At 37.2% G+C, this 24050-nt stretch overlaps 1 protein-coding gene and 22 non-coding genes across 23 annotated transcripts in view; 1 reads left to right on the plus strand and 22 right to left on the minus strand.

Annotated features, from left to right (window-relative positions):
• Positions 1 to 10868, plus strand: part of LOC130625230 (piggyBac transposable element-derived protein 1-like) — a 104455-nt gene extending 93587 nt beyond the window's left edge. The window contains exons 4-12 of the mRNA XM_057440288.1: positions 3800 to 3820; positions 4309 to 4329; positions 4825 to 4845; positions 6161 to 6181; positions 6672 to 6692; positions 8008 to 8028; positions 8897 to 8917; positions 9408 to 9428; positions 10770 to 10868. Coding sequence (XP_057296271.1) covers positions 3800 to 3820; positions 4309 to 4329; positions 4825 to 4845; positions 6161 to 6181; positions 6672 to 6692; positions 8008 to 8028; positions 8897 to 8917; positions 9408 to 9428; positions 10770 to 10868 — 267 coding nt within the window. The remainder of the gene's footprint in view (positions 1 to 3799; positions 3821 to 4308; positions 4330 to 4824; positions 4846 to 6160; positions 6182 to 6671; positions 6693 to 8007; positions 8029 to 8896; positions 8918 to 9407; positions 9429 to 10769) is intronic.
• Positions 790 to 863, minus strand: Trnar-ucu (transfer RNA arginine (anticodon UCU)). The gene has a single exon. It is a non-coding gene; the product is annotated as a tRNA-Arg (tRNA).
• On the minus strand, positions 2317 to 2389 carry Trnar-ucu (transfer RNA arginine (anticodon UCU)). Its single transcript has one exon. It is a non-coding gene; the product is annotated as a tRNA-Arg (tRNA).
• Trnar-ucu (transfer RNA arginine (anticodon UCU)) lies at positions 2822 to 2895 on the minus strand. Its single transcript has one exon. It is a non-coding gene; the product is annotated as a tRNA-Arg (tRNA).
• Trnar-ucu (transfer RNA arginine (anticodon UCU)) lies at positions 3331 to 3404 on the minus strand. The gene has a single exon. It is a non-coding gene; the product is annotated as a tRNA-Arg (tRNA).
• On the minus strand, positions 5312 to 5385 carry Trnar-ucu (transfer RNA arginine (anticodon UCU)). The gene has a single exon. It is a non-coding gene; the product is annotated as a tRNA-Arg (tRNA).
• Positions 5692 to 5765, minus strand: Trnar-ucu (transfer RNA arginine (anticodon UCU)). Its single transcript has one exon. It is a non-coding gene; the product is annotated as a tRNA-Arg (tRNA).
• Trnar-ucu (transfer RNA arginine (anticodon UCU)) lies at positions 7159 to 7232 on the minus strand. Its single transcript has one exon. It is a non-coding gene; the product is annotated as a tRNA-Arg (tRNA).
• On the minus strand, positions 7539 to 7612 carry Trnar-ucu (transfer RNA arginine (anticodon UCU)). The gene has a single exon. It is a non-coding gene; the product is annotated as a tRNA-Arg (tRNA).
• On the minus strand, positions 8428 to 8501 carry Trnar-ucu (transfer RNA arginine (anticodon UCU)). Its single transcript has one exon. It is a non-coding gene; the product is annotated as a tRNA-Arg (tRNA).
• Trnar-ucu (transfer RNA arginine (anticodon UCU)) lies at positions 9895 to 9968 on the minus strand. Its single transcript has one exon. It is a non-coding gene; the product is annotated as a tRNA-Arg (tRNA).
• Positions 10275 to 10348, minus strand: Trnar-ucu (transfer RNA arginine (anticodon UCU)). The gene has a single exon. It is a non-coding gene; the product is annotated as a tRNA-Arg (tRNA).
• A 924-nt stretch (positions 10869 to 11792) lies between the features above and the next one.
• Trnar-ucu (transfer RNA arginine (anticodon UCU)) lies at positions 11793 to 11866 on the minus strand. The gene has a single exon. It is a non-coding gene; the product is annotated as a tRNA-Arg (tRNA).
• A 942-nt stretch (positions 11867 to 12808) lies between these two features.
• Positions 12809 to 12882, minus strand: Trnar-ucu (transfer RNA arginine (anticodon UCU)). Its single transcript has one exon. It is a non-coding gene; the product is annotated as a tRNA-Arg (tRNA).
• Positions 12883 to 13825: 943 nt separating this feature from the next.
• Trnar-ucu (transfer RNA arginine (anticodon UCU)) lies at positions 13826 to 13899 on the minus strand. Its single transcript has one exon. It is a non-coding gene; the product is annotated as a tRNA-Arg (tRNA).
• Positions 13900 to 14839: 940 nt separating this feature from the next.
• Positions 14840 to 14913, minus strand: Trnar-ucu (transfer RNA arginine (anticodon UCU)). Its single transcript has one exon. It is a non-coding gene; the product is annotated as a tRNA-Arg (tRNA).
• A 1450-nt stretch (positions 14914 to 16363) lies between these two features.
• Trnar-ucu (transfer RNA arginine (anticodon UCU)) lies at positions 16364 to 16437 on the minus strand. The gene has a single exon. It is a non-coding gene; the product is annotated as a tRNA-Arg (tRNA).
• Positions 16438 to 17373: 936 nt separating this feature from the next.
• Trnar-ucu (transfer RNA arginine (anticodon UCU)) lies at positions 17374 to 17447 on the minus strand. Its single transcript has one exon. It is a non-coding gene; the product is annotated as a tRNA-Arg (tRNA).
• Positions 17448 to 18897: 1450 nt separating this feature from the next.
• Positions 18898 to 18971, minus strand: Trnar-ucu (transfer RNA arginine (anticodon UCU)). Its single transcript has one exon. It is a non-coding gene; the product is annotated as a tRNA-Arg (tRNA).
• A 942-nt stretch (positions 18972 to 19913) lies between these two features.
• Trnar-ucu (transfer RNA arginine (anticodon UCU)) lies at positions 19914 to 19987 on the minus strand. Its single transcript has one exon. It is a non-coding gene; the product is annotated as a tRNA-Arg (tRNA).
• A 436-nt stretch (positions 19988 to 20423) lies between these two features.
• Trnar-ucu (transfer RNA arginine (anticodon UCU)) lies at positions 20424 to 20497 on the minus strand. Its single transcript has one exon. It is a non-coding gene; the product is annotated as a tRNA-Arg (tRNA).
• A 436-nt stretch (positions 20498 to 20933) lies between these two features.
• Positions 20934 to 21007, minus strand: Trnar-ucu (transfer RNA arginine (anticodon UCU)). Its single transcript has one exon. It is a non-coding gene; the product is annotated as a tRNA-Arg (tRNA).
• A 431-nt stretch (positions 21008 to 21438) lies between these two features.
• Trnar-ucu (transfer RNA arginine (anticodon UCU)) lies at positions 21439 to 21512 on the minus strand. The gene has a single exon. It is a non-coding gene; the product is annotated as a tRNA-Arg (tRNA).
• Positions 21513 to 24050: the final 2538 nt, after the last annotated feature.

A 24050-nucleotide genomic window follows, 5' to 3' on the forward strand; every position in this document is an offset into this window, starting at 1 on the left:
TTAAATTGATGACCTATTTTGTTTTGCCTTTGCTTTGATCAAGTGTTCTTGTGCAGAGAGAGTGGCTACTAGAAAGTAATTACTGCAAATAAAAAACACTTCTAGTGAATCAGCATATGGAATGCCTTAAATGACTACGGAAATTCCCTTAATTTCTACTTTGTTCTGCGTTATTAATCTTGGCGTCCCATTAAATTAATTTGGTTTTGATTAAACACATTGAATACGGTTTCTTTGCTCAGCATCTCTGTGCAATAGCAAGGGTAAGAAACAAGCATAAATCACCGCTGATGGTATTCCAACCAACAACCTTTAAATTAGAAGTCCAACGCGCTAGTCCATTGCACCACAACGTCACGTCTATATATATGATAGGCATTGGAGCGATTTAACCCAAGAAAATGTTTGCACATCTAGTAATCGTTCGTTAACATGTTGAATATGTTAACAGTCGAGTGCAGTAAACCAAAACAATATGTTGAGAAAAAGTCTAAATGCTTTGTTAATATTAAATTGATGACCTATTTTGCTTTCCGTTTTCTTTGATCAAGTGTCCTTGTGCAGAGAGAGAGAGTGGGTACTAGAAAGTAATTACTGCAAAAAAGTCTTTAAGTGAATCAGCATATCTAATGCCTTACATGACTACGGATGTTCCATTAAATTCTTTTTTGTTTTGCTTTATCACTCTTGGCTTCCCATTAAATGAATTTGGTTTGGATTTAACGCATTGAACACGTTTATTTGCTAAGCATCTCTGTGCAATAGCAAGGGAAAGAAGCTAGCATAAATCACCGCTGATGGGAGTCGAACCCACAACCTTTGAATTAGAAGTCCAACGCGCTAGTCCATTGCGCCACAGCGGCACGGCTATAGATATATAATAGGCATTGGAACAAATTAACCCAAGAAAATGTTTGCACATCTAGTAATCATTCGTTAACATGATGAATATGTTAACAGCCGAGTGCAGTAAGCCAAAACAATATGTAGAGTAAATATTTAAATGCTTTGTCAATATTAAATTGATGACCTATTTTGTTTTGCTTTTTCTTTGATCAAGTGTTCTTGTGCAGGGAGAGTTGCTACTAGAAAGTAATTACTGCAAAGAAAAAAAACTTCTAGTGAATCAGCATATGGAATGCCTTAAATGACTACGGAAATTACATTAATTCTACTTTGTTCGGCATTATTAATCTTGGCGTCCCCTTAAATGAACTTGGTTTTGATTAAACAAATTGAATTCGGTTTGTTTGCGCAGCACCTTTTTTAAGTAGCAATGGTACGAAACTAGTAAAAATCACCGCTGATGGGAGTCGAACCCACAACCTTTGAATTAGAAGTCAAACGCGCTAGTCCATTGCGCCACAGGGGCACGGCTATAGATATATGATAGGCATTGGAACAAATTAACCCAAGAAAATGTTTGCATATCTAGTAATCATTCGTTAACAGGAATGATATGTTAACAGCCGAGTGCAGTAAGCCAAAACAATATGTAGAGTAAATATCTAAATGCTTTGTCAATTTTAAATTGATGACCTATTTTGTTTTGCCTTTGCTTTGATCAAGTGTTCTTGTGCAGAGAGAGTGGCTACTAGAAAGTAATTACTGCAAATAAAAAACACTTCTACTGAATCAGCATATGGAATGCCTTAAATGACTACGGAAATTCCCTTAATTTCTACTTTGTTCTGCGTTATTAATCTTGGCGTCCCATTAAATGAATTTGGTTTTGATTAAACACATTGAATACGGTTTCTTTGCTCAGCATCTCTGTGCAATAGCAAGGGTAAGAAACAAGCATAAATCACCGCTGATGGTATTCCAACCAACAACCTTTAAATTAGAAGTCCAACGCGCTAGTCCATTGCACCACAACGTCACGTCTATATATATGATAGGCATTGGAGCGATTTAACCCAAGAAAATGTTTGCACATCTAGTAATCATTCGTTAACATGATGAATATGTTAACAGCCGAGTGCAGTAAGCCAAAACAATATGTAGAGTAAATATTTAAATGCTTTGTCAATATTAAATTGATGACCTATTTTGTTTTGCTTTTTCTTTGATCAAGTGTTCTTGTGCAGAGAGAGTTGCTACTAGAAAGTAATTACTGCAAAGAAAAAAAACTTTTAGTGAATCAGCATATGGAATGCCTTAAATGACTACCGAAATTCCATTAATTTCTACTTTGTTCTGCGTTGTTAATCTTGGTGTACCATTAAATGAATTTGGTTTTGATTAAACACATTGAATACGGTTTGTTTGCACAGCACCTTTGTTAAATAGCATTGGTAAGAAACTAGCAAAAATCACCGCTGATGGAATCGAACCCACAACCTTTGAATTAGAAGTCCAACGCGCTAGTCCATTGCGCCACAGCGGCACGGCTATATAAATATCATACGGATTGCAGCGATTTAACCCAAGAAAATGGTTACACATCTAGTAATCATTCGGTAACATGATGGATATGTTAACAGTCGAGTGCAGTAAGCCAAAACAACATGTTGAGTAAAAGTCTAAATGCTTTGTCAATATTTAATTGATGACCTATTTGGCTTTGCTTTTTCTTTGATCAAGTGTTCTTGTGCAGAGAGAGTGGTTAGTAGAAAGTAATTGCTGCAAAATAATCTTTTAGTGAATCAGCATATGGAATGCCTTAAATGACTACGGAAATTCCATTAAATTCTACTTTGTTCGGCGTTATTAATCTTGGCGTCCCATTAAATGAACTTGGTTTTGATTAAACACATTGAATTCGGTTTGTTTGCGCAGCACCTTTGTTAAGTAGCATTGGTAAGAAACTAGCAAAAATCACCGCTGATGGGAGTCGAACCCACAACCTTTGAATTAGAAGTCCAACGCGCTAGTCCATTGCGCCGCAGCGGCACGGTTACTGATACTTGATAGGCATTGGAACAATTTAACCCAACAAAATGTTTACACATCTAGTAATCATTCGTTAACTGGATGGATATCTTAACAGTCGAGTGCAGCAAGCCAAAACAATATGTAGAGTAAAAATCTAAATGCTTTGTCAATAATAGATTGATGACGTATTTGGCTTTGCTTTTTCATTGATCAAGTGTCCTAGCGCAGAGAGAGTGGCTACTAATAAGTAATTACTGCAAATAAAAGAACTTTTAGTGAATCAGCATATCGATTGCCTTACATGACTACGGATTTTCCATTAAATTCTACTTTGTTCTGCGTTTTTAATCTTGGCGTCCCATTAAATGAATTTGGTTTTAGTTAAACACATTGAATACGGTTTTTTTGCGCAGCACCTTTGTTAAATAGCATTGGTAAGAAACTAGCAAAAATCACCGCTGAGGGGAGTCGAACCCACAACCTTTGAATTAGAAGTCCAACGCGCTAGTCCATTGCGCCACAGCTGCACGGCTTTATAAATATGATAGGCATTGGAGCGATTTAACCCAAGAAAATGGTTTCACATCTAGTAATCATTCGGTAACATGATGGATATGTTAACAGTCGAGTGCAGTAAGCCAAAACAATATGTTGAGTAGAAGTCCAAATGCTTTGTCAATACTTAATTGATGACCTGTTTGGCTTTGCTTTTTCTTTGATCAAGTGTCTTTGTGCAGAGAGAGTGGCTAATAGAAAGTAATTGCTGCAAATAAGGTAAATTCTAGTGAATCAGCATATGCAATGCCTTGTATGACTACGGAAAATCTATTAAATTCTACTTTGTTCTGCGTTATTAATCTTGGCGTCCCATTAAATGAATTTGGTTTTGATTAACCACATTGAATACGGTTTGTTTCCTCAGCACTTCTATGCAATAGCAGGGGTAAGAAACTAGCATAAATCACCGCTGATGAGAGTGGAACCCACAACGTTTGAATTAGAAGTCCAACGCGCTAGTCCATTGCGCCGCAGCGGCACCGCTACTAATACATGAGAGGCATTGGAGCGATTTAACCCAAGAAAATGGTTTCACATCTAGTAATCACTCGGTAACATGATGGATATGTTAACAGTCGAGTGCAGTAAGCCAAAACAATATGTTGAGTAGAAGTCCAAATGCTTTGTCAATACTTAATTGATGACCTATTTGGCTTTGCTTTTTCTTTGAACAAGTGTCTTTGTGCAGAGAGAGTGGCTAATAGAAAGTAATTGCTGCAAATAAGGTAAATTCTAGTGAATCAGCATATGCAATGCCTTGTATGACTACGGAAAATCTATTAAATTCTACTTTGTTCTGCGTTATTAATCTTGGCGTCCCATTAAATGAATTTGGTTTTGATTAACCACATTGAATACGGTTTGTTTCCTCAGCACTTCTATGCAATAGCAGGGGTAAGAAACTAGCATAAATCACCGCTGATGGGAGTGGAACCCACAACGTTTGAATTAGAAGTCCAACGCGCTAGTCCATTGCATTGCGCCGCAGCGACACCGCTGCTAATACATGAGAGGCATTGGAGATATTTAACCCAAGAAAATGTTTACGCCTCTAGTAACCATTCGTTGACATGATGGATATGTTAAAAGTCGAGTGCAGTAGGGCAAAATAATATGTAAAGTAAAAGTCTAAATGTTTTGTCAATATTCAAATTGATCCTCTATATTGTTTTGCTTTTTCTTTGATCAAGTGCCCTTGCGCAGAGAGAGTAGCTACTAGAAAGTAATTACTGCAAATGAAAAAAACTTCTAGTGAATCAGCGTATGGAATGCCTTAAATGACTACGGAAAATCCATTAAATTCTACTTTGTTCTGCGTTATTAATCTTGGCGTCCCATTAAATGAATTTGGTTTTGATTAAACACAGTGAATACGGTTTGTTTCCTCAGCACTTCTGTGCAATAGCAGGGGTAAGAAACTAGCATAAATCACCGCTGATGGGGGTGGAACCCACAACGTTTGAATTAGAAGTCCAACGCGCTAGTCCATTGCGCCGCAGCGGCACCGCTACTAATACATGATAGGCATTGGAGATATTTAACCCAAGAAAATGTTTACGCCTCTAGTAACCATTCGTTAACATGATGGATATGTTAACAGTCGAGTGCAGTAAGGCAAAATAATATGTAAAGTAAAAGTCTAAACGTTTTGTCAATATTCAAATTGATCACCTATTTGGCATTGCTTTTTTTTTGATCAAGTGTCCTTGTGCAGAGAGAGTGACTACTAGAATGCTAATACTCCAAATAAAAAAAACTTCTAGTGAATCAGCATATGGAATGCCATAAATGACTGCGGAAATTCCATTAAATTCTACTTTGTTATGGGTTATTAATCTTGGCATCCCATTAGCAAGGGTAAGAAACTAGCATAAATCACCGCTGATGGGAGTCCAACCCACAACCTTTGAAATAGAAGTCCAACGCGCTAGTCCATTGCGCCACAGCGGCACAGCTGTATATATATGATAGGCATTGGAGCAATTTAACCCAAGAAAATGTTTGCACATCTAGTAATCATTCCTTAACATGATGAATATGTTAACAGTCGAGTGCATTAAGCCAAAACATTATGTGGAGTGAAATCAGCATATCGAATGCCTTACATGACTACGGATGTTCCATTAATTTCTACTTTGTTCTGCGTCATTACTCTTGGCTTCTTATTAAATGAAATTGGTTTGGAATTAACGCATTGAACACATTTGCTTGCTCAACATCTCTGTGCAATAGCAAGGGTAAGAAACTAGCATAAATCACCGCTGTTGGGAGTCGAACCCACAACCTTTGAATTAGAAGTCCAACGCGCTAGTCCATTGCGCCACAGCTGCACGGCTTTATAAATATGATAGGCATTGGAGCGATTTAACCCAAGAAAATGGTTTCACATCTAGTAATCATTCGGTAACATGATGGATATGTTAACAGTCGAGTTCAGTAAGCCAAAACAATATGTTGAGTAGAAGTCCAAATGCTTTGTCAATACTTAATTGATGACCTATTTGGCTTTGCTTTTTCTTTGATCAAGTGTCTTTGTGCAGAGAGAGTGGCTAATAGAAAGTAATTGCTGCAAATAAGGTAAATTCTAGTGAATCAGCATATGCAATGCCTTGTATGACTACGGAAAATCTATTAAATTCTACTTTGTTCTGCGTTATTAATCTTGGCGTCCCATTAAATGAATTTGGTTTTGATTAACCACATTGAATACGGTTTGTTTCCTCAGCACTTCTATGCAATAGCAGGGGTAAGAAACTAGCATAAATCACCGCTGATGAGAGTGGAACCCACAACGTTTGAATTAGAAGTCCAACGCGCTAGTCCATTGCGCCGCAGCGGCACCGCTACTAATACATGAGAGGCATTGGAGATATTTAACCCAAGAAAATGTTTACGCCTCTAGTAACCATTCGTTGACATGATGGATATGTTAAAAGTCGAGTGCAGTAAGGCAAAATAATATGTAAAGTAAAAGTCTAAATGTTTTGTCAATATTCAAATTGATCCCCTATATTGTTTTGCTTTTTCTTTGATCAAGTGCCCTTGCGCAGAGAGAGTAGCTACTAGACAGTAATTACTGCAAATGAAAAAAACTTCTAGTGAATCAGCGAATGGAATGCCTTAAATGACTACGGAAAATCCATTAAATTCTACTTTGTTCTGCGTTATTAATCTTGGCGTCCCATTAAATGAATTTGGTTTTGATTAAACACAGTGAATACGGTTTGTTTCCTCAGCACTTCTGTGCAATAGCAGGGGTAAGAAACTAGCATAACTCACCGCTGATGGGAGTGGAACCCACAACGTTTGAATTAGAAGTCCAATGCGCTAGTCCATTGCGCCGCAGCGGCACCGCTACTAATACATGATAGGCATTGGAGATATTTAACCCAAGAAAATGTTTACGCCTCTAGTAACCATTCGTTAACATGATGGATATGTTAACAGTCGAGTGCAGTAAGGCAAAATAATATGTAAAGTAAATGTCTAAACGTTTTGTCAATATTCAAACTGATCACCTATTAGGCATTGCTTTTTCTTTGATCAAGTGTCCTTGTGCAGAGAGAGTGACTACTAGAAAGTTAATACTCCAAATAAAAAAAACTTTTAGTGAATCAGCATATGGAATGCCATAAATGACTACGGAAATTCCATTAAATTCTACTTTGTTCTGCGTTATTAATCTTGGCATCCCATTAGCAAGGGTAAGAAACTAGCATAAATCACCGCTGATGGGAGTCCAACCCACAACCTTTGAATTAGAAGTCCAACGCGCTAGTCCATTGCGCCACAGCGGCACGGCTGTATATATATGATAGGCATTGGAGCAATTTAACCCAAGAAAATGTTTGCACATCTAGTAATCATTCCTTAACATGATGAATATGTTAACAGTCGAGTGCATTAAGCCAAAACATTATGTGGAGTGAAATCAGCATATCGAATGCCTTACATGACTACGGATGTTCCATTAATTTCTACTTTGTTCTGCGTCATAAGTCTTGGCTTCCCATTAAATGAAATTGGTTTGGAATTAACGCATTGAACACATTTGCTTGCTCAGCATCTCTGTGCAATAGCAAGGGTAAGAAACTAGCATAAATCACCGCTGTTGGGAGTCGAACCCACAACCTTTGAATTAGAAGTCCAACGCGCTAGTCCATTGCGCCACAGCAGCACGGCTATAGATATATGATAGGCATTGGAACAAATTAACCCAGGAAAATGTTTGCATATCTAGTAATTTTTCGTTAACATAATGGATATGTTAACAGTCGAGTGCAGCAAGCCAAAACAATATGTAGAGTAAAAATCTAAATGCTTTGGCAATATTAAATTGATGACCAATTTGGCTTTGCTTTTTCTTTGATCAAGTGTCTTTGTGCAGAGAGAGTGGCTAATAGAAAGTAATTGCTGCAAATAAGGTAATTTCTAGTGAATCAGCATATGGAATGCCTTGTATGACTACGGAAAATCCATTAAATTCTACTTTGTTCTGCGTTATTAATCTTGGCGTCCCATTAAATGAATTTGGTTTTGATTAGACACAGTGAATACAATTTGTTTCCTCAGCACTTCTGTGCAATAGCAGGGGTAAAAAACTAGCATAAATCACCGCTGATGGGAGTGGAATCCACAACGTTTGAATTAGAAGTCCAACGCGCTAGTCCATTGCGCCACAGCGGCACAGCTGTATATATATGATTGGCATTGGAGCAATTTAACCCAAGAAAATGTTTGCACATCTAGTAATCATTCCTTAACATGATGAATATGTTAACAGTCGAGTGCATTAAGCCAAAACATTATGTGGAGTGAAATCAGCATATCGAATGCCTTACATGACTACGGATGTTCCATTAATTTCTACTTTGTTCTGCGTCATTACTCTTGGCTTCTTATTAAATGAAATTGGTTTGGAATTAACGCATTGAACACATTTGCTTGCTCAACATCTCTGTGCAATAGCAAGGGTAAGAAACTAGCATAAATCACCGCTGTTGGGAGTCGAACCCACAACCTTTGAATTAGAAGTCCAACGCGCTAGTCCATTGCGCCACAGCTGCACGGCTTTATAAATATGATAGGCATTGGAGCGATTTAACCCAAGAAAATGGTTTCACATCTAGTAATCATTCGGTAACATGATGGATATGTTAACAGTCGAGTTCAGTAAGCCAAAACAATATGTTGAGTAGAAGTCCAAATGCTTTGTCAATACTTAATTGATGACCTATTTGGCTTTGCTTTTTCTTTGATCAAGTGTCTTTGTGCAGAGAGAGTGGCTAATAGAAAGTAATTGCTGCAAATAAGGTAAATTCTAGTGAATCAGCATATGCAATGCCTTGTATGACTACGGAAAATCTATTAAATTCTACTTTGTTCTGCGTTATTAATCTTGGCGTCCCATTAAATGAATTTGGTTTTGATTAACCACATTGAATACGGTTTGTTTCCTCAGCACTTCTATGCAATAGCAGGGGTAAGAAACTAGCATAAATCACCGCTGATGAGAGTGGAACCCACAACGTTTGAATTAGAAGTCCAACGCGCTAGTCCATTGCGCCGCAGCGGCACCGCTACTAATACATGAGAGGCATTGGAGATATTTAACCCAAGAAAATGTTTACGCCTCTAGTAACCATTCGTTGACATGATGGATATGTTAAAAGTCGAGTGCAGTAAGGCAAAATAATATGTAAAGTAAAAGTCTAAATGTTTTGTCAATATTCAAATTGATCCCCTATATTGTTTTGCTTTTTCTTTGATCAAGTGCCCTTGCGCAGAGAGAGTAGCTACTAGACAGTAATTACTGCAAATGAAAAAAACTTCTAGTGAATCAGCGAATGGAATGCCTTAAATGACTACGGAAAATCCATTAAATGCTACTTTGTTCTGCGTTATTAATCTTGGCGTCCCATTAAATGAATTTGGTTTTGATTAAACACAGTGAATACGGTTTGTTTCCTCAGCACTTCTGTGCAATAGCAGGGGTAAGAAACTAGCATAACTCACCGCTGATGGGAGTGGAACCCACAACGTTTGAATTAGAAGTCCAATGCGCTAGTCCATTGCGCCGCAGCGGCACCGCTACTAATACATGATAGGCATTGGAGATATTTAACCCAAGAAAATGTTTACGCCTCTAGTAACCATTCGTTAACATGATGGATATGTTAACAGTCGAGTGCAGTAAGGCAAAATAATATGTAAAGTAAATGTCTAAACGTTTTGTCAATATTCAAACTGATCACCTATTAGGCATTGCTTTTTCTTTGATCAAGTGTCCTTGTGCAGAGAGAGTGACTACTAGAAAGTTAATACTCCAAATAAAAAAAACTTCTAGTGAATCAGCATATGGAATGCCATAAATGACTACGGAAATTCCATTAAATTCTACTTTGTTCTGCGTTATTAATCTTGGCATCCCATTAGCAAGGGTAAGAAACTAGCATAAATCACCGCTGATGGGAGTCCAACCCACAACCTTTGAATTAGAAGTCCAACGCGCTAGTCCATTGCGCCACAGCGGCACGGCTGTATATATATGATAGGCATTGGAGCAATTTAACCCAAGAAAATGTTTGCACATCTAGTAATCATTCCTTAACATGATGAATATGTTAACAGTCGAGTGCATTAAGCCAAAACATTATGTGGAGTGAAATCAGCATATCGAATGCCTTACATGACTACGGATGTTCCATTAATTTCTACTTTGTTCTGCGTCATAACTCTTGGCTTCCCATTAAATGAAATTGGTTTGGAATTAACGCATTGAACACATTTGCTTGCTCAGCATCTCTGTGCAATAGCAAGGGTAAGAAACTAGCATAAATCACCGCTGTTGGGAGTCGAACCCACAACCTTTGAATTAGAAGTCCAACGCGCTAGTCCATTGCGCCACAGCAGCACGGCTATAGATATATGATAGGCATTGGAACAAATTAACCCAGGAAAATGTTTGCATATCTAGTAATTTTTCGTTAACATAATGGATATGTTAACAGTCGAGTGCAGCAAGCCAAAACAATATGTAGAGTAAAAATCTAAATGCTTTGGCAATATTAAATTGATGACCAATTTGGCTTTGCTTTTTCTTTGATCAAGTGTCTTTGTGCAGAGAGAGTGGCTAATAGAAAGTAATTGCTGCAAATAAGGTAATTTCTAGTGAATCAGCATATGGAATGCCTTGTATGACTACGGAAAATCCATTAAATTCTACTTTGTTCTGCGTTATTAATCTTGGCGTCCCATTAAATGAATTTGGTTTTGATTAGACATACAATTTGTTTCCTCAGCACTTCTGTGCAATAGCAGGGTTAAAAAACTAGCATAAATCACCGCTGATGGGAGTGGAATCCACAACGTTTGAATTAGAAGTCCAACGCGCTAGTCCATTGCGCCGCAGCGGCACCGCTACTAATACATGATAGGCAATGGAGATATTTAACCCAAGAAAATGTTTACGCCTCTAGTAACCATTCGTTAACATGATGGATATGTTAACAGTCGAGTGCAGTAAGGCAAAATAATATGTAAAGTAAAAGTCTAAACGTTTTGTCAATATTCAAATTGATCACCTATTTGACATTGCTTTTTCTTTGATCAAGTGTCGTTGTGCAGAGAGAGTGACTACTAGAAAGTTAATACTCTAAATAAAAAAAACTTTTAGTGAATCAGCATATGGAATGCCATAAATGACTACGGAAATTCCCTTAATTTCTAATTTGTTCTGCGTTATTCATCTTGGCCTCCCATTAAATGAATTTGGTATTGATTAAACACATTGGATACGGTGTGTTTGCTCAGCATCTCTGTTAAATAGCAGCGGTAAGAAACTAGCATAAGTCACTGCTGATGGGAGTGGAACCCAGAAACTTTGAATTAGAAGTCCAACGCGCTAGTCAATTGCGCCACAGCGACACGGCTATATATATGATAGGCATTGGAGCGATTTAACCCAAGAAAATGTTTGCACATCTAGTAATCGTTCGTTAACATGTTGAATATGTTAACAGTCGAGTGCAGTAAACCAAAACAATATGTTGAGTAAAAGTCTAAATGCTTTGTTAATATTAAATTGATGACCTATTTCGTTTTCCTTTTTCTTTGATCAAGTGTCCTTGTGCAGAGAGAGAGTGGGTACTAGAAAGTAATTACTGCAAAAAAATCTTTAAGTGAATCAGCATATCTAATGCCTTACATGACTACGGATGTTCCATTAAATTCTTTTTTGTTTTGCTTTATCACTCTTGGCTTCCCATTAAATGAAATTGGTTTGGAATTAACGCATTGAACACGTTTATTTGCTAAGCATCTCTGTGCAATAGCAAGGGAAAGAAACTAGCATAAATCACCGCTGATGGTACACGAACCCACAACCTTTGAATTAGAAGTCCAACGCGCTAGTCCATTGCGCCACAGCGGCACGGCTATAGATATATGATAGGCATTGGAACAAATTAACCCAAGAAAATGTTTGCACATCTAGTAATCATTCGTTAACATGATGAATATGTTAACAGCCGAGTGCAGTAAGCCAAAACAATATGTAGAGTAAATATTTAAATGCTTTGTCAATATTAAATTGATGACCTATTTTGTTTTGCTTTTTCTTTGATCAAGTGTTCTTGTGCAGAGAGATTTGCTACTAGAAAGTAATTACTGCAAAGAAAAAAAACTTCTAGTGAATCAGCATATGGAATGCCTTAAATGACTACGGAAATTCCATTAATTTCTACTTTGTTCTGCGTTGTTAATCTTGGTGTACCAATAAATGAATTTGGTTTTGATTAAACACATTGAATACGGTTTGTTTGCACAGCACCTTTGTTAAATAGCATTGGTAAGAAACTAGCAAAAATCACAGCTGATGGGAGTCGAACCCACAAACTTTGAATTAGAAGTCCAACGCGCTAGTCCATTGCGCCACAGTGGCACGGCTATATATATATGATAAGCATTGGAGCAATTTAACCCAACAAAATGTTTGCACATCTAGTAATCATTCGTTAACAGGAAGGATATGTTAATAGTCGAGTGCAGCAAGCCAAAACAAGATGTAGAGTAAAAATCTAAATGCTTTGTCAATAATAGATTGATGACCTATTTGTCTTTGCTTTTTCTTTAATCAAGTGTTCTTGTGCAGAGAGAGTGGTTAGTAGAAAGTAATTGCTGCAAAAAAATCTTTTAGTGAATCAGCATATGGAATGATTTAAATGACTACGGAAATTCCATTAAATTCTATTTTGTTCGGCGTTATTAATCTTGGCGTCCCATTAAATGAACTTGGTTTTGATTAAACACATTGAATTCGGTTTGTTTGCGCAGCACCTTTGCTAAATAGCATTGGTAAGAAACTAGCAAAAATCACCGCTGATGGGAGTCGAACCCACAACCTTTGAATTAGAAGTCCAACGCGCTAGTCCATTGCGCCACAGCGGCGCGGCTATAGATATATGATAGGAATTGGAACAAATTAACCCAAGAAAATGTTTGCATATCTAGTAATCATTCGTTAACAGGAATGATATGCTAACAGTCGAGTGCAGTAAGCCAAAACAATATGTAGAGTAAATATCTAAATGCTTTGTCAATTTTAAATTGATGACCTATTTTGTTTTGCCTTTGCTTTGATCAAGTGTTCTTGTGCAGAGAGAGTGGCTACTAGAAAGTAATTACTGCAAATAAAAAACACTTCTAGTGAATCAGCATATGGAATGCCTTAAATGACTACGGAAATTCCCTTAATTTCTACTTTGTTCTGCGTTATTAATCTTGGCGTCCCATTAAATGAATTTGGTTTTGATTAAACACATTGAATACGGTTTCTTTGCTCAGCATCTCTGTGCAATAGCAAGGGTCAGAAACAAGCATAAGTCAGCGCTGATGGTATTCCAACCAACAACCTTTAAATTAGAAGTCCAACGCGCTAGTCCATTGCACCACAACGTCACGTCTATATATATGATAGGCATTGGAGCGATTTAACCCAAGAAAATGTTTGCACGTCTAGTAATCGTTCGTTAACATGTTGAATATGTTAACAGTCGAGTGCAGTAAACCAAAACAATATGTTGAGTAAAAGTCTAAATGCTTTGTTAATATTAAATTGATGACCTATTTGGCCTTCCTTTTTCTTTGATCAAGTGTCCTTGTGCAGAGAGAGAGAGTGGGTACTAGAAAGTAATTACTGCAAAAAAGTCTTTAAGTGAATCAGCATATCTAATGCCTTACATGACTACGGATGTTCCATTAAATTCTTTTTTGTTTTGCTTTATCACTCTTGGCTTCCCATTAAATGAATTTGGTTTGGATTTAACGCATTGAACACGTTTATTTGCTAAGCATCTCCGTGCAATAGCAAGGGAAAGAAGCTAGCATAAATCACCACTGATGGGAGTCGAACCCACAACCTTTGAATTAGAAGTCCAACGCGCTAGTCCATTGCGCCACAGCGGCACGGCTATAGATATATGATAGGCATTGGAACAAATTAACCCAAGAAAATGTTTGCACATCTAGTAATCATTCGTTAACATGATGAATATGTTAACAGCCGAGTGCAGTAAGCCAAAACAATATGTAGAGTAAATATTTAAATGCTTTGTCAATATTAAATTGATGACCTATTTTGTTTTGCTTTTTCTTTGATCAAGTGTTCTTGTGCAGAGAGAGTTGCTACTAGAAAGTAATTACTGCAAAGAAAAAAAACTTCTAGTGAATCAGCATATGGAATGCCTTAAATGACTACAGAAATTCCATTAAATTCTATTTTGTTCGGCGTTATTAATCTTGGCGTCCCATTAAATGAACTTAATTGTGATTAAACACATTGAATTCGGTTTGTTTGCGCAGCACCTTTGCTAAATAGCATTGGTAAGAAACTAGCAAAAATCACCGCTGATGGAATCGAACCCACAACATTTGAATTAGAAGTCCAACGCGCTAGTCCATTGCGCCACAGCGGCACGGCTATATAAATATCATAGGGATTGCAGCGATTTAACCCAAGAAAATGGTTACACATCTAGTAATCATTCGGTAACATGATGGATATGTTAACAGTCGAGTGCAGTAAGCCAAAACAACATGTTGAGTAAAAGTCAAAATGCTTTGTCAATATTTAATTGATGACCTATTTGGCATTGCTTTTTCTTTGATCAAGTGTTCTTGTGCAGAGAGAGTGGTTAGTAGAAAGTAATTGCTGCAAAAAAATTTTTTAGTGAATCAGCATATGGAATGCCTTAAATGACTACGAAATTCCATTAAATTCTACTTTGTTCGGCGTTATTAATCTTGGCGTCCCATTAAATGAACTTGGTTTTCATTAAACACATTGAATTCGGTTTGTTTGCGCAGCACCTTTGTTAAGTAGCATTGGTAAGAAACAAGCAAAAATCACCGCTGATGGGAGTCGAACCCACAACCTTTGAATTAGAAGTCCAACGCGCTAGTCCATTGCGCCACAGCGGCACGGTTACTGATATTTGATAGGCATTGGAACAATTTAACCCAACAAAATGTTTACACATCTAGTAATCATTCGTTAACTGGATGGATATCTTAACAGTCGAGTGCAGCAAGCCAAAACAATATGTAGAGTAAAAATCTAAATGCTTTGTCAATAATAGATTGATGACCTATTTGGCTTTGCTTTTTCTTTGATCAAGTGTCCTAGCGCAGAGAGAGTGGCTACTAATAAGTAATTACTGCAAATAAAAGAACTTCTAGAGAATCAGCACATGAATGCCTTGTATGACTACGGATGTTCCATTAATTTCCATTTTGTTCTGTGTTATTATTCGTGGCTTCCCATTAAATGAATTTCGTTTTGAATAAACGCATTGAACACGCGTGTTTGCTCAGCATATGTGTGCAATAGCAGGGGTAAGAAACTAGCATTAATCACCGTTGATGGGAGTCGAACCCACAACCTTTGAATTAAAAGTCCAACGCACTACTCAATTGCGCCCCAGCGGCACGGCCATATATATATGATAGGCATTGGAGCGATTTAACCCAAGAAAATGTTTGCACATCTAGTAATCATTCGTTAACAGGAATGATATGTTAACAGTCGAGTGCAGTAAGCCAAAACAATATGTAGAGTAAATATCTAAATGCTTTGTCAATTTTAAATTGATGACCTATTTTGTTTTGCCTTTGCTTTGATCAAGTGTTCTTGTGCAGAGAGAGTGGCTACTAGAAAGTAATTACTGCAAATAAAAAACACTTCTAGTGAATCAGCATATGGAATGCCTTAAATGACTACGGAAATTCCCTTAATTTCTACTTTGTTCTGCGTTATTAATCTTGGCGTCCCATTAAATGAATTTGGTTTTGATTAAACACATTGAATACGGTTTCTTTGCTCAGCATCTCTGTGCAATAGCAAGGGTAAGAAACAAGCATAAATCACCGCTGATGGTATTCCAACCAACAACCTTTAAATTAGAAGTCCAACGCGCTAGTCCATTGCACCACAACGTCACGTCTATATATATGATAGGCATTGGAGCGATTTAACCCAAGAAAATGTTTGCACGTCTAGTAATCGTTCGTTAACATGTTGAATATGTTAACAGTCGAGTGCAGTAAACCAAAACAATATGTTGAGTAAAAGTCTAAATGCTTTGTTAATATTAAATTGATGACCTATTTGGCTTTCCTTTTTCTTTGATCAAGTGTCCTTGTGCAGAGAGAGAGAGTGGGTACTAGAAAGTAATTACTGCAAAAAAGTCTTTAAGTGAATCAGCATATCTAATGCCTTACATGACTACGGATGTTCCATTAAATTCTTTTTTGTTTTGCTTTATCACTCTTGGCTTCCCATTAAATGAATTTGGTTTGGATTTAACGCATTGAACACGTTTATTTGCTAAGCATCTCTGTGCAATAGCAAGGGAAAGAAGCTAGCATAAATCACCACTGATGGGAGTCGAACCCACAAACTTTGAATTAGAAGTCCAACGCGCTAGTCCATTGCGCCACAGTGGCACGGGGATATATATATGATAAGCATTGGAGCAATTTAACCCAACAAAATGTTTGCACATCTAGTAATCATTCGTTAACAGGATGGATATGTTAACAGTCGAGTGCAGCAAGCCAAAACAAGATGTAGAGTAAAAATCTAAATGCTTTGTCAATAATAGATTGATGACCTATTTGTCTTTGCTTTTTCTTTGATCAAGTGTTCTTGTGCAGAGAGAGTGGTTAGTAGAAAGTAATTGCTGCAAAAAAATCTTTTAGTGAATCAGCATATGGAATGATTTAAATGACTACGGAAATTCCATTAAATTCTATTTTGTTCGGCGTTATTAATCTTGGCGTCCCATTAAATGAACTTAGTTTTGATTAAACACATTGAAGTCGGTTTGTTTGCGCAGCACCTTTGCTAAATAGCATTGGTAAGAAACTAGCAAAAATCACCGCTGATGGAATCGAACCCACAACCTTTGAATTAGAAGTCTAACGCGCTAGTCCATTGCGCCACAGCGGCACGGCTATATAAATATCATAGGGATTGCAGCGATTTAACCCAAGAAAATGGTTACACATCTAGTAATCATTCGGTAACATGATGGATATGTTAACAGTCGAGTGCAGTAAGCCAAAACAACATGTTGAGTAAAAGTCTAAATGCTTTGTCAATATTTAATTGATGACCTATTTGGCATTGCTTTTTCTTTGATCAAGTGTTCTTGTGCAGAGAGAGTGGTTAGTAGAAAGTAATTGCTGCAAAAAAATCTTTTAGTGAATCAGCATATGGAATGCCTTAAATGACTACGAAATTCCATTAAATTCTACTTTGTTCGGCGTTATTAATCTTGGCGTCCCATTAAATGAACTTGGTTTTCATTAAACACATTGAATTCGGTTTGTTTGCGCAGCACCTTTGTTAAGTAGCATTGGCAAGAAACAAGCAAAAATCACCGCTGATGGGAGTCGAACCCACAACCTTTGAATTAGAAGTCCAACGCGCTAGTCCATTGCGCCACAGCGGCACGGTTACTGATATTTGATAGGCATTGGAACAATTTAACCCAACAAAATGTTTACACATCTAGTAATCATTCGTTAACTGGATGGATATCTTAACAGTCGAGTGCAGCAAGCCAAAACAATATGTAGAGTAAAAATCTAAATGCTTTGTCAATAATAGATTGATGACCTATTTGGCTTTGCTTTTTCTTTGATCAAGTGTCCTAGCGCAGAGAGAGTGGCTACTAATAAGTTATTACTGCAAATAAAAGAACTTCTAGAGAATCAGCACATGAATGCCTTGTATGACTACGGATGTTCCATTAATTTCCATTTTGTTCTGTGTTATTATTCGTGGCTTCCCATTAAATGAATTTCGTTTTGAATAAACGCATTGAACACGCGTGTTTGCTCAGCATATGTGTGCAATAGCAGGGGTAAGAAGCTAGCATTAATCACCGTTGATGGGAGTCGAACCCACAACCTTTGAATTAAAAGTCCAACGCACTACTCAATTGCGCCCCAGCGGCACGGCCATATATATATGATAGGCATTGGAGCGATTTAACCCAAGAAAATGTTTGCACATCTAGTAATCATTCGTTAACAGGAATGATATGTTAACAGTCGAGTGCAGTAAGCCAAAACAATATGTAGAGTAAATATCTAAATGCTTTATCAATTTTAAATTGATGACCTATTTTGTTTTGCCTTTGCTTTGATCAAGTGTTCTTGTGCAGAGAGAGTGGCTACTAGAAAGTAATTACTGCAAATGAAAAACACTTCTAGTGAATCAGCATATGGAATGCCTTAAATGACTACGGAAATTCCCTTAATTTCTACATTGTTCTGCGTTATTAATCTTGGCGTCCCATTAAATGAATTTGGTTTTGATTAAACACATTGAATACGGTTTCTTTGCTCAGCATCTCTGTGCAATAGCAAGGGTAAGAAAAAAGCATAAATCACCGCTGATGGTATTCCAACCAACAACCTTTAAATTAGAAGTCCAACGCGCTAGTCCATTGCACCACAACGTCACGTCTATATATATGATAGGCATTGGAGCGATTTAACCCAAGAAAATGTTTGCACGTTTAGTAATCGTTCGTTAACATGTTGAATATGTTAACAGTCGAGTGCAGTAAGCCAAAACAATATGTTGAGTAAAAGTCTAAATGCTTTGTTAATATTAAATTGATGACCTATTTGGCTTTCCTTTTTCTTTGATCAAGTGTCCTTGTGCAGAGAGAGAGAGTGGGTACTAGAAAGTAATTACTGCAAAAAAGTCTTTAAGTGAATCAGCATATCTAATGCCTTACATGACTACGGATGTTCCATTAAATTCTTTTTTGTTTTGCTTTATCACTCTTGGCTTCCCATTAAATGAATTTGGTTTGGATTTAACGCATTGAACACGTTTATTTGCTAAGCATCTCTGTGCAATAGCAAGGGAAAGAAGCTAGCATAAATCACCGCTGATGGGAGTCGAACCCACAACCTTTGAATTAGAAGTCCAACGCGCTAGTCCATTGCGCCACAGCGGCACGGCTATAGATATATGATAGGCATTGGAACAAATTAACCCCAGAAAGTGTTTGCACATCTAGTAATCATTCGTTAACATGATGAATATGTTAACAGCCGAGTGCAGTAAGCCAAAACAATATGTAGAGTAAATATTTAAATGCTTTGTCAATATTAAATTGATGACCTATTTTGTTTTGCTTTTTCTTTGATCAAGTGTTCTTGTGCAGAGAGAGTTGCTACTAGAAAGTAATTACTGCAAAGAAAAAAAACTTCTAGTGAATCAGCATATGGAATGCCCTAAATGACTACGGAAATTCCATTAATTTCTACTTTGTTCTGCGTTGTTAATCTTGGTGCACCATTAAATGAATTTGGTTTTGATTAAACACATTGAATTCGGTTTGTTTGCGCAGCACCTTTGCTAAATAGCATTGGTAAGAAACTAGCAAAAATCACCGCTGATGGAATCGAACCAACAACCTTTAAATTAGAAGTCCAACGCGCTAGTCCATTGCACCACAACGTCACGTCTATATATATGATAGGCATTGGAGCGATTTAACCCAAGAAAATGTTTGCACGTCTAGTAATGGTTCGTTAACATGTTGAATATGTTAACAGTCGAGTGCAGTAAACCAAAACAATATGTTGAGTAAAAGTCTAAATGCTTTGTTAATATTAAATTGATGACCTATTTGGCTTTCCTTTTTCTTTGATCAAGTGTCCTTGTGCAGAGAGAGAGAGTGGGTACTAGAAAGTAATTACTGCAAAAAAGTCTTTAAGTGAATCAGCATATCTAATGCCTTACATGACTGCGGATGTTCCATTAAATTCTTTTTTGTTTTGCTTTATCACTCTTGGCTTCCCATTAAATGAATTTGGTTTGGATTTAACGCATTGAACACGTTTATTTGCTAAGCATCTCTGTGCAATAGCAAGGGAAAGAAGCTAGCATAAATCACCGCTGATGGGAGTCGAACCCACAACCTTTGAATTAGAAGTCCAACGCGCTAGTCCATTGCGCCACAGCGGCACGGCTATAGATATATGATAGGCATTGGAACAAATTAACCCAAGAAAATGTTTCCACATCTAGTAATCATTCGTTAACATGATGAATATGTTAACAGCCGAGTGCAGTAAGCCAAAACAATATGTAGAGTAAATATTTAAATGCTTTGTCAATATTAAATTGATGACCTATTTTGTTTTGCTTTTTCTTTGATCAAGTGTTCTTGTGCAGAGAGAGTTGCTACTAGAAAGTAATTACTGCAAAGAAAAAAAACTTCTAGTGAATCAGCATATGGAATGCCCTAAATGACTACGGAAATTCCATTAATTTCTACTTTGTTCTGCGTTGTTAATCTTGGTGCACCATTAAATGAATTTGGTTTTGATTAAACACATTGAATACGGTTTGTTTGCACAGCACTTTTGTTAAATAGCATTGGTAAGAAACTAGCAAAAATCACCGCTGATGGGAGTCGAACCCACAAACTTTGAATTAGAAGTCCAACGCGCTAGTCCATTGCGCCACAGTGGCACGGGGAGATATATATGATAAGCATTGGAGCAATTTAACCCAACAAAATGTTTGCACATCTAGTAATCATTCGTTAACAGGATGGATATGTTAACAGTCGAGTGCAGCAAGCCAAAACAAGATGTAGAGTAAAAATCTAAATGCTTTGTCAATAATAGATTGATGACCTATTTGTCTTTGCTTTTTCTTTGATCAAGTGTTCTTGTGCAGAGAGAGTTGCTACTAGAAAGTAATTACTGCAAAGAAAAAAAACTTCTAGTGAATCAGCATATGGAATGCCCTAAATGACTACGGAAATTCCATTAATTTCTACTTTGTTCTGCGTTGTTAATCTTGGTGCACCATTAAATGAATTTGGTTTTGATTAAACACATTGAATACGGTTTGTTTGCACAGCACCTTTGTTAAATAGCATTGGTAAGAAACTAGCAAAAATCACCGCTGATGGGAGTCGAACCCACAAACTTTGAATTAGAAGTCCAACGCGCTAGTCCATTGCGCCACAGTGGCACGGGGAGATATATATGATAAGCATTGGAGCAATTTAACCCAACAAAATGTTTGCACATCTAGTAATCATTCGTTAACAGGATGGATATGTTAACAGTCGAGTGCAGCAAGCCAAAACAAGATGTAGAGTAAAAATCTAAATGCTTTGTCAATAATAGATTGATGACCTATTTGTCTTTGCTTTTTCTTTGATCAAGTGTTCTTGTGCAGAGAGAGTGGTTAGTAGAAAGTAATTGCTGCAAAAAAATCTTTTAGTGAATCAGCATATGGAATGCCTTAAATGACTACGAAATTCCATTAAATTCTACTTTGTTCGGCGTTATTAATCTTGGCGTCCCATTAAATGAACTTGGTTTTCATTAAACACATTGAATTCGGTTTGTTTGCGCAGCACATTTGTTAAGTAGCATTGGTAAGAAACAAGCAAACATCACCGCTGATGGGAGTCGAACCCACAACCTTTGAATTAGAAGTCCAACGCGCTAGTCCATTGCGCCACAGCGGCACGGTTACTGATATTTTATAGGCATTGGAACAATTTAACCCAACAAAATGTTTACACATCTAGTAATCATTCGTTAACTGGATGGATATCTTAACAGTCGAGTGCAGCAAGCCAAAACAATATGTAGAGTAAAAATCTAAATGCTTTGTCAATAATAGATTGATGACCTATTTGGCTTTGCTTTTTCTTTGATCAAGTGTCCTAGCGCAGAGAGAGTGGCTACTAATAAGTAATTACTGCAAATAAAAGAACTTCTAGAGAATCAGCACATGAATGCCTTGTATGACTACGGATGTTCCATTAATTTCCATTTTGTTCTGTGTTATTATTCGTGGCTTCCCATTAAATGAATTTCGTTTTGAATAAACGCATTGAACACGCATGTTTGCTCAGCATATGTGTGCAATAGCAGGGGTAAGAAACTAGCATTAATCACCGTTGATGGGAGTCGAACCCACAACCTTTGAATTAAAAGTCCAACGCACTACTCAATTGCGCACCAGCGGCACGGCCATATATATATGATAGGCATTGGAGCGATTTAACCCAAGAAAATGTTTGCAGATCTAGTAATCATTCGTTAAGATGATGGATATGTTATCAGTCGAGTGATGTGAATCAAAACAATATGTAGAGTAAAAATCTAAATAATTTGTCAATATTAAATTGATGACGTATTTGGCTTTGCTTTTTCATTGATCAAGTGTCTTTGTGCAGAGTGAGTGGCTCCTAAAAAGTAATTACTGCAAATAAAAGAACTTCTAGAGGATCAGCACATAGAATGCCTTGTATGACTACGGATATTCCATTAATTTCTTCTTTGTTCTGCGTTATTAATCTTGTGCTCCCATTAAATGAATTTGTTTTTGATTAAACACATTGAATACGGTTTATTTGCTCAGCATCTCTGTGCAATAGCAGGGGTAAGAAACTAGCATAAATCACCGCTGATGGGAGTCGAAACTATAACCTTTAGATTAGAAATCCAACGCGCTATTCCATTGCGCAACAGCGGCACGCCTACATGTGTATGATAGGCATTGGAGCAATTTAACCCAAGAAAATGTTTCCACATCTAGTGATCAATCGTTAACATGATGCATTTGTTAACAGTCGAGTGCAGTAAGCCAAAACAATATGTAGAGTAAATATCTAATGCTTTGTCAATATTAAATTTATGACCTATTTTTTTTTGCCTTTGCTTTGATCAAGTGTTCTTGTGCAGAGAGAGTGGCTACTAGAAAGAAGTTGCTGCAAATAAAAAAAACTTCTAGTGAATCAGCATGTGGAATGCCTTAATGACTACGGATGTTCCAATAATTTCTATTTTGTTCTGCGTTATTACTCTTCGCTTCCCTTTAAATGAAATTGGTTTGGATTTAACGCATTGAACACGTTTGTTGGCTAGGCACCTCTGTGCAATAGTAAGGGTAAGAATCTAGCATAAATCACCGCTGATGGGAGTCGAACCCACAACCGTTGAACAAGAAGTCCCACGCGCTAGCCCATTGCGCCACAGCGCCACGTCTATATATATGATAGGCATTGGAGCGACTTAACCCAAGAAAATGTTTGCACATCTAGTAATCGTTCGTTAACATGTTGAATATGTTAACAGTCGAGTGCAGTAAGTCAAAACAATATGTAGAGTAAAGATCTAAATGCTTTGGCAATATTAAATTGATGACCTATTTGGATTTGCTTTTTATTTGATCAAGTGTCCTTGCGCAGAGAGAGTGGCTAATAGAAAGTAATTACAGCAAATGAGGTAATTTCTAGTGAATCAGCATATGGAATGCCTTGTATGACTACGGAAAATCCATTAAATTCTACTTTGTTCTGCGTTATTAATCTTGGCGTCCCATTAAATGAATTTGGTTTTGATTAAACACAATGAATACGGTTTGTTTCGTCAGCATTTCTGTGCAATAGCAGGGGTAAGAAACTAGCATAAATCACCGGTGATGGGAGTGGAACCCACAACGTTTGAATTAGAAGTCCAACGCGCTAGTCCATTGCGCCGAGCGGCACCGCTATATATATATGATATGCATTGGAGATATTTAACCCAAGTAAATGTTCAAATTGATAAACTATTTGCCTTTGCTTTTTATTTGATCAGGTGTCCTTGTGCAGAGAGAGTGGCTACTGGAAAATAATTACTGCAAATCAAAAAAACTTCTAGTGAATCAGCATACTGAATGCCTTACATGACTATGGATATTCTCTTAATTCCCATTTTGTTCTGTGTTATTATCCTTGGCTTCCAGTTAAATGAATTTGGTTTTGATTAAACGCATTAAACACGCTTGTTTGCTCGGCATCTGTGTGCAATAGCAAGGCTAAGAAACTAGCATAAATCACCGCTGATGGGAGTCGAACCAACAGCCTTTGAATTAAAAGTCCAACACACAAGTCAATTGCGCCACAGCTGCACCTCCATATATATATGATAGCAATTGGAGCAATTTAAACCAAGAAAATGTTTATACATCTAGTAATCATTTGCTAACATGATGAGAATGCTATCACTCGCGT

The sequence above is a fragment of the Hydractinia symbiolongicarpus genome, chromosome 14 (assembly GCF_029227915.1).
Source record: "Hydractinia symbiolongicarpus strain clone_291-10 chromosome 14, HSymV2.1, whole genome shotgun sequence".
Taxonomy (NCBI): Eukaryota; Metazoa; Cnidaria; class Hydrozoa; order Anthoathecata; family Hydractiniidae; genus Hydractinia; species Hydractinia symbiolongicarpus.